Source organism: Lepidochelys olivacea (assembly GCF_965140295.1).
Source record: "Lepidochelys olivacea isolate rLepOli2 genome assembly, chromosome: 10".
In the NCBI taxonomy this organism is placed as follows: domain Eukaryota; kingdom Metazoa; phylum Chordata; order Testudines; family Cheloniidae; genus Lepidochelys; species Lepidochelys olivacea.
Genome location: NC_140420.1, coordinates 84,562,223 through 84,572,045, shown reverse-complemented (window position 1 = coordinate 84,572,045; position 9,823 = coordinate 84,562,223). Strand labels below are relative to the sequence as shown.

The 9,823-nt window shown below is 61.6% G+C and overlaps 1 protein-coding gene across 2 annotated transcripts; it reads left to right on the top strand.

Moving 5' to 3' along the window:
* The first annotated feature begins 2,405 nt into the window (after positions 1-2,405).
* ARPIN (actin related protein 2/3 complex inhibitor) lies at positions 2,406-8,292 on the top strand. 2 transcript variants are annotated; one of them, XM_084640824.1, is made up of 6 exons: positions 2,406-2,544; positions 3,792-3,867; positions 4,875-5,007; positions 5,849-6,049; positions 6,486-6,649; positions 7,614-8,292. In XM_084640824.1, exons 1-6 carry the CDS (start codon positions 2,453-2,455, stop codon positions 7,620-7,622), a joined length of 675 nt encoding a protein of 224 aa, XP_084496950.1. In that variant the 5' UTR covers positions 2,406-2,452; the 3' UTR covers positions 7,623-8,292. The 2 variants fall into 2 exon arrangements, with proteins under 2 accessions (XP_084496950.1, XP_084496949.1); XM_084640823.1 differs by lacking the exon at positions 7,614-8,292 and adding an exon at positions 7,356-7,607.
* Positions 8,293-9,823: the final 1,531 nt, after the last annotated feature.

Genomic DNA, 9,823 nt, shown 5'->3' with positions numbered 1-9,823 from the left:
AAAGGCCAGCACCCAAAGCAGCCATGTTTTGCTTTGTGTATGGAGTTGGATGGCTATGCTAATGACAATGTGACAGCTCCCCTCAGAGCCTGTACCCGCAGATCAATAGGACCTAGGGAATAGGCAGTGTTTCTTCATCGCGCTGCGGGGTTTGCCTATGATGCCCCCAGGAAAGGAGATCCCAGAGGGATCCCGTTGAATCCTGGCTCAGCCCCCAGATCTGCCCCCACCTGCCATCCCACCCATCCTGCTCAGTTCAGTTCAATGACTTTAATGGCAGGACAAACTCTGCCTCTGAGGCCATAGCATAAGAAACGACAGACTCCTCCACTTTGCCAAGAGGGTCCCCCATGGTTTGGGGTCTGATCCGTGTTCATCAGCAGGAGGCTCCCTTGTGCGGGGCCGGCTCTGCATCACTCCCGCTCAGGCCCAGCCTTGGCCCTGCTCGCTGGGGTGTCTCTCATGGCCCTGCTACGTTAGGGGAATGGCTCCCTCGTGTTGGGGATGCTGCACAGAAAGTGGCTCCGTCTCCCCACTGGCTGGCTGGCTGCAGAGTCACCCCTGGCGTCGGACTGGGCTCTGGGCCTCCCGCTCCTCACCCCAGCCTGGGGTCAATGGGTTTGCGGGTGCTGATCTAACTTAGTTTTTCACACAGCGCACAGTCAACCTGGGGAAGTCTTTGCCAGAGGATGCTGTGAAGGCCAAGACTATAACAGGGTTCAAAAAAGAACTAGATAAATTCATGGAGGACAGGTCCGTCAATGGCTATTAGCCAGCATGGGCAGGGATGGTGTTAGCCAGAAGCTGGGAATGGGCGACAGGGGCTGGATCACTTGGCGATGACCTGTTCTGTTCCTTCCCTCTGGGGCCCCTGGCGCTGGCCACTGTCGGCGGACAGGACACTGGGCTGGATGGACCTTGGGTCTGACCCAGTCTGGCCGTTCTCATGTTCTTAGCTCTGCTCAGCGCCCAAACCTGACCTCCCCCTCCACTCCAACCCAGCTCAGCCCCAGCCCCACATCCTCCCCCCAAACCCACCCCTACTCCACATCCTCCCCCCCCGTCCTGACCCCCAAACCTGCCCCACATCCTTCCCCTAAACCTGCCCCTGCTCCACATCCTCCCACTGTCCCGCCCCCCAAACCTGCCCCTGCCCCACATCCTCCCCCCAAACCTGCCCCTGCCCCACATCCTCCCCCCAAACCTGCCCCTGCCCCACATCCTCCCCCCAAACCCACCCCTACTCCACATCCTCCCCCCCGTCCAGCCCCCCAAACCTGCCCCTGCCCCACATCCTTCCCCCAAACCCACCCCTACTCCACATCCTCCCCCCCGTCCAGCCCCCCAAACCTGCCCCACATCCTCCCCGCAAACCCACCCCTACTCCACATCCTCCCACTGTCCCGCCCCCCAAACCTGCCCCTGCCCCACATCCTCCCCCCAAACCCACCCCTACTCCACATCCTCCCCCCCGTCCAGCCCCCCAAACCTGCCCCACATCCTTCCCCCAAACCTGCCCCTGCTCCACATCCTCTCCCCAAACCCACCCCTACTCCACATCCTCCCCCCCGTCCAGCCCCCCAAACCAGCCCCACATCCTCCCCCCAAACCCACCCCTACTCCACATCCTCCCCCCCGTCCAGCCCCCCAAACCTGCCCCTGCCCCACATCCTCCCCCCAAACCCACCCCTACTCCACATCCTCCCCCCGTCCAGCCCCCCAAACCTGCCCCTGCCCCACATCCTTCCCCCAAACCCACCCCTACTCCACATCCTCCCCCCCGTCCAGCCCCCCAAACCTACCCCACATCCTCCCCCCAAACCCACCCCTACTCCACATCCTCCCACTGTCCCGCCCCCCAAACCTGCCCCTGCCCCACATCCTCCCCCCAAACCCACCCCTACTCCACATCCTCCCCCCCGTCCAGCCCCCCAAACCTGCCCCACATCCTTCCCCCAAACCTGCCCCTGCTCCACATCCTCCCCCCAAACCCACCCCTACTCCACATTCTCTCTCCCGTCCAGCCCCCCAAACCTGCCCCACATCCTCCCCCCAAACCCACCCCTACTCCACATCCTCCCCCCCCGTCCAGCCCCCCAAACCTGCCCCTGCCCCTGCCCCACATCCTTCCCCCAAACCCACCCACTGGATTGAGCCCCGCCCCTCCTGTCGTCTCTCCCTCAGCAGCCCCGCCCGCAGAGACTCCTGTTCCAGCCCCGCCCATGTCCAGTACTAGCCCCGCCCCCATGGGGACTCTCCCTCGAGAGCCCCTCCCGCGCTAAGCCCCGCCCCTAGAAACTCCTGTTCCAGCCCCGCCCCGACGCTCATGTAGCCCCGCCCATGCCCAGCGCTCGGCCGCGTCTTCTGAGGCCCCGCCCATCGCCCGGCCTCTCCCGCACTAGCCCCGCCCATGGCATGAGGCCCCGCCCATCGCCGAGCCGGAGCCACCGCCATGAGCCGCCCGTGCGAGGAGCGGGGCCTGCGCGCCCGGCCGGTGCACTGCGAGCGGCTGCCCGGGCGCTGGGACCCGCCCGCCCTGCAGGGGTACGGAGCCCCCGCGCCGCTTCGGGCTGGGGCCCACGGGCGCCGGGGGGGTCGCTGCGCGTGTGCGGGGGGGCGGGCTGCGCGTGTGGGCGGGGGCGGGCTGCGCGGGGCGGGGCTCGCTGCGCGTGTGGGCGGGGGCGGGCTGCGCGGGGCGGGGCTCGCTGCGCGTGTGCGGGGGGGCGGGCTGCGCGGGGCGGGGCGGGGCTCGCTGCGCGTGTGGGCGGGGGCGGGCTGCGCGGGGCGGGGCTCGCTGCGCGTGTGGGCGGGGGCGGGGCTCGCTGCGCGTGTGCGGGGGGGCGGGCTGCGCGGGGCGGGGCTCGCTGCGCGGGGGGTGCGGGGGCGGGCTGCGCGGGGGTGCGGGGGCGGGGCTCGCTGCGCGTGTGCGGGGGGGCGGGCTGCGCGGGGGCGGGCGGTGGCCGGGCTGCGCAGGCGTGCGGGGCTCGCTGCGCGTGTGCGGGGGGGCGGGCTGCGCGGGGTGTGGCTCGCTGCGCGGGGGCAGGCGGTGGCCGGGCTGCGCGGGGCGGGGCTCGCTGCGCGTGTGGGCGGGGGCAGGGCTCGCTGCGCGGCGGTGCGGGGGCGGGCTGCGCGGGATCCCCATGACCCCCCCCCCCGCACCTCCCAGAGCCCGGTGCGGGCCGCGCCTGTTCCGCGCTCCGGGGCTGTTGGGGAGACACAGGGCAAGGTCCCTGCTGCTGGGCAGCCCCGCAGGCTGGGAGTCGGCACCCGCTACCCGCCGGGCTCCGGGGTTGGCGCTGAGCGGTGCGGGCCGGCGGGGGTTGGAACAGGGGTGTGCCGCGAGGACTGGGGTGGAAACGGCTCGCTGGAAAATCCTCTTGATTTGTCCCATCCTAGGTAGAGCAGGACCAAGGCAGCCCTTCCTGGGATGAAATGAAATGCTCTGTAACCTGCGGAACTCACTGCTGCAGGGTGCTGTTGAGGCAAATGCTCTGTGGAGCTTTGTAAGGCTGAGGGGGATCTTTAAGTTTTATTTCTAAGACTAAGAACAGCATCTGTAGTGACACGGAGTGGGATAAAAGCCACAGGCACTCTCAGTCCTTATCCAACATCAAGGCTTGAGTTGACCAGCTGCTGAGTTCAGGAGAAATATCTGTTCTGCAGATGGGGCGGTTTTGTTTTTGTCTGAGGCATCTGGCTCTGGCCACTGCCTGAGCTGGGGACATGGGACTGGATGGCTGTCCTGGTGGCGTGCACTGTGTCTGATTGTTCCCTTCCCCTCACGTCTGCAGTGGGAACGGTGTGATTCTGGAGGGAGAGCTTCTTGATGTCTCTCGTCACCTCATCTTGGATATTAATGGCAGGAAGGTGAGCAAGGTGCCTTGTCCCGGGCTTCCCCTGGGGAGGAAGAGGCGCACAATGGGTGCTGGGGGTGGGGGGAGTCAGAGATAAACGACCATAATCTGTCTAGAGCTTGGTACAGAGAGGGCAGCAGCAGCAGACTTCCCCCAGGCAGGGCACAGAGGGGGCATGCGAGCCAGTCGTGGGAGGGCCTCCCGCCAACGATGATACTTCACACTGGCATTTTTCTCCATATTTCTCAAAGCGCTTCCCACAGATGTGTTAGGATCTTTATAGCCATTTCACAGCTGGGGAAATTGAGGCACAGCGATGGGCATTGACTCTCCTGTGGCCACGCAGGGAGTCGCTGGCAGATCTCCTGGGCCGTATCCACTGTATGTATAGTGCTGGCCATGCAGTGCATAGGTGTCTGTCTGTCTGTCCCTCTTTCTGCGCATCTCCTGCTTTTGCTGATGCCTGCCCTCAGGCACTAGGGTTAGGGTTCCTGCTTCAGATGTTTGGCAGTCCAGCGGCGCACCTGGTGCAGAGTGGGAAGGTGCTTTTCTTGCTGATGCAGGTGCCCGTCTTGGGCGGGGTGGGTGGGGTGCCTCCTCAGAGAGGGGCTGGCACCGTGCTGTCTTCCAGAGCACTGTGCTGACTGCCTCCCTTGAATAGATGCTCCCTGGGAATGGCCTATCCCAGGGTGGACTTGTGCTGCAGTGAGCAGGTCCCAGCTGCTGTGTGGGGCTCTGGAGGCTGGGCCCTGGGGGTGTCGGTTTCTGCAGCTGACCTGGAGTGTGGCTGGGTAGTGGCGGCTTTGCCGGTCTAGGTCCTGTTACTGTTTTAAGCACTGGTGCTGTCCCAGGTTCACCCCCTTGCAGCAGGTGGGGTAGGGAATGCCGTTACTCTGGCTGTCACCTCCCTGCGACTGGTGGCAGTCTGCCGGTTGTGGGCTGCAGGCCCTGGAGCAGGGGGACAGGGAGCTGGTGACCTGCTGTCCGGCTGTGAGCATCTCCGGTTCCTCCCTGCTGCAGGAGCGATACTATGTGCTGTACGTCAGGCCTGGCCAGGTCCATCGCCGCAAGTTTGACGCCAAGGGAAGTGAGAGAGAGCCAAATTTCAGCAACGTCAGGAAGGTGAACACCGGCTTCCTCATGTCCTCCTTCAGTAGGTACTGGGAGGAGCCCTCCTGCGGCTCCGTCCTGCCCTGCTCTCCCCAGCGAAAAGAAAAGGAGGACTTGTGGCACCTTAGAGACTAACCCATTTATTTGAGCAGAAGCTTTCACGAGCTACAGCTCACTTCATCGGATGCATCAGACTCACGAAAGCTTCTGCTCAAATAAATGGGTTAATCTCTAAGTGCCACAAGTCCTCCTTTTCTTTTCGCGGATACCGACTAACACGGCTGCTCCTCTGAAACTTCTCCCCAGCAGTAGCGCAGAATCCATCCTGGGCATATTCAGCTCAGCCGCAGGAGGCTGGCTCCACCTTTCCATTCTCTCACCCCGGGGGAGGGGGAAGGCTTGTACCTGGGGTCGGGGACTTGTGCTCAATCTCCTGCCCAGTGGTTGTCATCTTGCCCATGTCCCCTGCTGGTTTCCCCTCAACTGGAAGTGGAGGCCAGCGCTCACCTTTGAACTGAGCTGGGGGGAGGGCGTGCGGCTCTCTTTAGCCCCTTGGAGGCGTGAAATACCACTGGCTTTCAGTCCTGTCCGACCCTGATCTCTCCCATTGGGGAAAGTCCTTTACTCATCGTGGGCTGTAGAGGCTCTGTGTTACAGATATCTTGGCACTTTAAGGCACATGTGAACCAGGGAGCTTGGTGTCAGGATCCTCGGGACCAGTGACCAGAATCAGAGCCCACTCCCTCTTCCCCCAGCCCGGGACTCCTGGGCATCCTGTGCACAGCTTCCCTGCTGGGATCCATCCATTCCCCTGCGCTGAGAGGAGCTCAGTCTCCGAGTGCTGGGCGTTTCACATACGCTGGCATTTGCTTTGCATGTGGCAGAAGTGGAAGCCAAAGGCGAGACAGACAGGCTGTCCCCCGAGGAGCTGAAGGGGCTGGTGAATAAGCCGGAGCTGCTGAGTGTGACAGAGCCCCACACTCCCAGGCAGGCTGTGGCCTTCTGGCTGCAGGAGATGGAGATGGAGAAGATGGAGCTGGGGACAGAGATCCGTCTGAAAACCCAGGGTGACAGCCCTTTCATATGTGAGTGACCCCCTCCTCCCAGGCTGGGCTCTTTGTGCACCTGCTCCCCATGGTGGCACTGGGTCATTGCTCTTGGCTTTGGGGCACCATCCTCCAGCTGCCTCCTGCCTGTTAGTTACTGGTATTGACAGGGATTGAGGCTCTGTGGCCCTGTGCGTGGTGTCGGGCTTGTCGCCCTTCGGGCGTTCTGAGGCCTTAACCCAGATCCCCAGGGACCTGGAGCAGATGTAGCAGCACCAACACATGCCCTAGGCGTTCCCCAGCTTACCCAGGAATGAAGATTTCTGCTGCTCCTGCCTTGCTGTTTCTTCTCTGCCGGCTTCACCCAGAGACAGCTCAGTCAACTTCCACATGCCAGCTGGGAAACTGCTTCCTCCAGCACCCCCTGCCCCCTCACCCCTGCTTCTGCTCCACGTAGCTCCTTTCTCCCTTTCAGTCTCTCTAGCCAAGCTGCATGCAGGGACAGTGACCAAGTGTAACTTTGTTGGCGATGGACAGGCTGGGGCTTCCTGGACAGACAACATCATGGCTAACAGACCTCAAGGAGGGCCAGCCCCCGAGCCCAGGGGGCAAGGGGACGGCGCAGAGGAGGATGAATGGGTAGGTGGAAATACTTTCTCCCGTTCCTGTTGAAGTGGGGATGCAGGATCACAGGGCGGGATTAATCTTCTGGAAAGTTCCTCTCTGAGCAAGGTCCAGCTGCTCAGGTTGGAGAGGCTGGGATTGCAGTCTTGGGGGCTGACTCCTCTATGGCCAAGTACCAGCATGGTGGGCTGCCCTAGAGCAGCATGCCTTGCCAAGCCCTGGAGAGGAGAGAGGGGTGGGCAGCTCTCCTGAGAGCACAGATCTGCTAGGGCCGTACTGAGTACACCAACTCATCTTAGAGGCCACTGATCAGTTGTCTGAGTGGGAGAGCTCAGTGTGAAAGGCTCCATCCCCTGGGAGACAGCCAGTCCCCTTGCCTGCAGGAGCTGTGTATTCTGTCTCAGTGTCCTGTCTCTGACAGTGGCTAGTACAAGGTGCGTCACGGGGAAGTGAACAGAACAGGCCAATAGTGATCCAACCCTGTCATCTACTCCCAGCTTCTGGCAGTCCGAGGCCTATGGACACGCAGAGCATGGGGCTGCATCTCAGACCATCTTGACATGTGCACACCTGCATTCTGGGAGATGGCTTCTGTCCTTTACAGCCAATGCTGTGCTTATTCCTGTACAAAGTGGGACTGCCCCTGCTCCAAGGAGCCCCCGTCTCGATTCCTGACTCGTACTTTGTTGTGTTTGCGGCTTTTCCACGTCTGTTTCTTCAGCCTGTGGTCCCATGCTGCTTCTTGGACGCTCCAGATCCGTGGCTGCACAGCTTCCTCCTCGAGTCTGTGATGAGGCCAGCAGTGGGCGCTGCGCCACCAGCCAAACCCCCTCTGCTCTTGCCTTTCCCTCCTCCCTTGGCTCGCTGAGCCCATCCCTCAGTGGCCTCCCCTCTCCTGGAGACCCAGCATAGCTCCTGGGTTCTGAGCCCAGCTAGGATTGTCTTTCGCACTGACTGGCTCTGTTGGCTTTTCCCTTAGGATGACTGAGAGCCGAGGGACCTTCTCCACTGAGGCAGCAGCCGCTCTGTACAGTAACTGTTCTGTTCTCCCTGCTTTTGACTCCATGGCACCAGGGAGGGTGCAGAGCCTGGATGGGGGGATTCTCACCCCTGGGTTGCTCAGGGTGCAGTTTGCACTGGGCCAGCCCTGAGAAAGAGGTCTCCATGCCCAGCTGGCCTTCGTATGTTTTGCAGTGTTTGTCCACAGAGGCCTTTGGGGTCCGTACGGCTCTGCCCTGGGTTCCAAGAGTCCCTCTCTCTCCTCCCCACCTGCGTGCTGCTTTGGGCGGAGGCTGTGGCCCAAGTGACCAAGCTTATGCTTCCCTTTGAAATGGATGGAATGGTCAGAGCAGGGCAGCTTGGGCTTTTCCTGACTGCTGTGAGCCATCTGGGGCCGGGTGAAGGTTGGCATTGCCCCTCTGCTTGGTGCACCCTGCCCAGTCGCTGCCCCTGAGAAATCCCACTTGGTACATGTAGATAATGCCTGTCTGCCCAGCCAGTCCCTCTCCCTTGGCCATGGAGTCCTGCTCCTTATGGGACACTAACCCATGTATCTCGCTGATTGGAAATGTCCCAAGCTGTCTGCACAAGCCATCTCTAAAATCCTGCCTGTGCATTTATGAGCAGTGTTTTTTTAATTAATAAATCTCTCAAACCTACACCAGAAGCATGTGACTGATGTTCTCAAAGCCTCCCCAGCCCTCTGCCAAGGGAGAACTGGCTCTTGTATCTTTTCCAAATACGGGCCTCTTAGTTTTGTCTGTAACCTAAAAAAGAAGAAACTTTCAGGGGCAAGTAATACAAGCATCTCTGGCTGGCTGGGAAGAGGAGGGTGGTTCTGTGGGGAACTCCCTTACCTGCTGGCTTAAAAGGAACTGCCCCTTAATTCCGTACCCTGTGTGTGGGTAGAAAGGGCACGTTTTGTTACACGGCCCACCTGGGCTGCCTGCTTTCCGGCAGGGATCTCTCACTGATGAGCTAGAGATCTACTGTAAATTAAAAAGAAGCAGGTAGTCTGCCACACAAGGCTGCCTGGCCCAAGGTGTGAACAGGGAAGAGGGGAGAAAGCATCTCCTAGACCCAGCAGGCCCTTCTGGGGAAGTGCCTCGGGCTGATTTCCCACTTGTGGGCTCTAGCTATGATTGCTGCTGTGGGGCAGCCGCCCACCTCAGAAATAGGGGACGGGAGTGCTGAGAGATGACGGGGTGCCTCCCCTTTTCCCAGGACTGAGTACTGCTGCATTTCAGCACCCCCCATGGCCCTGGGCCTGAGTCTGCCCCATGCAGAGTGATAATATGCCACGTCTGCTTGCCTGCCAGCTGCCCCTGTAGCCCGGGCCAGTCCTGCCCCAGCAGTGCCGTGGGGTACAGTGAGGCGGTGTGTGGGAGTGGCACTCACCCAAGGTTAGGCCTGTTTCCTCCCTAAGGAGTGTGAAACTCCTTCCAGCTCCTGGCTCAGCCAGGGTGTGTCCTCCCCAATGGCAGGGCCCTGACCTCAGTAGCCCTGGGTGGTGTCCACTGGCCCTGGCTGCTCACTGTTTGTGTCCCCTGATGGCTGGGCCTGGCCACGCGGCTGCCAGGGGGTGGTAAAAGGGGCAGTTTGCCCCTGGCCCCCAAGCAAGAGGTCAGCTTCGAGTGGTGCTGCATGGAGCGGGGACAGGAGCCAGGAGCCCTGCTGTGCGGTGAGTCTGAGTCTGCCCTGTCTGTGTTCCGTTACTCGGAGGCTGCGCAGTGCTGTGTTGGGCAGGCAGTGGATGAGGATGGAAATGGTGTAGAAGGAAATTGCCACATGGCCTTGCTGAAGCAAGAGCTCTGCTCCAGAGGAAGACTGTTGGGCTGTGACTAACTGGCCTGGGGATGGGATGGCTCAGCAATCGGCAGTTATTGCATGGCGATGGTGTGAGCGCCGGGAGGGATCGGTGCCAGCCTGGTGTCCCAGTCCCGCTCCGTTCGGAGGACACTCAGCACCTTCCCTGGTCGTGCTTTGGCTCTCTGTGCCCATCTGTGCTGCTGCAGAGGGCATGGGTCACCCCAGCAAGCACTAGCGGCTCTTGCTCTAAAGGAAGCTGCCAGGGCAGCTGCTCCCAGCCCTGGGTTTTCTGCCCAAGGCTCCAGGAAGGGCCCCTCAGGCTCCATGGCACCAGCTCGGCTGCGCAGTTTGGGGCGTTAGCTCCGGATGTCGGAGCCAGCA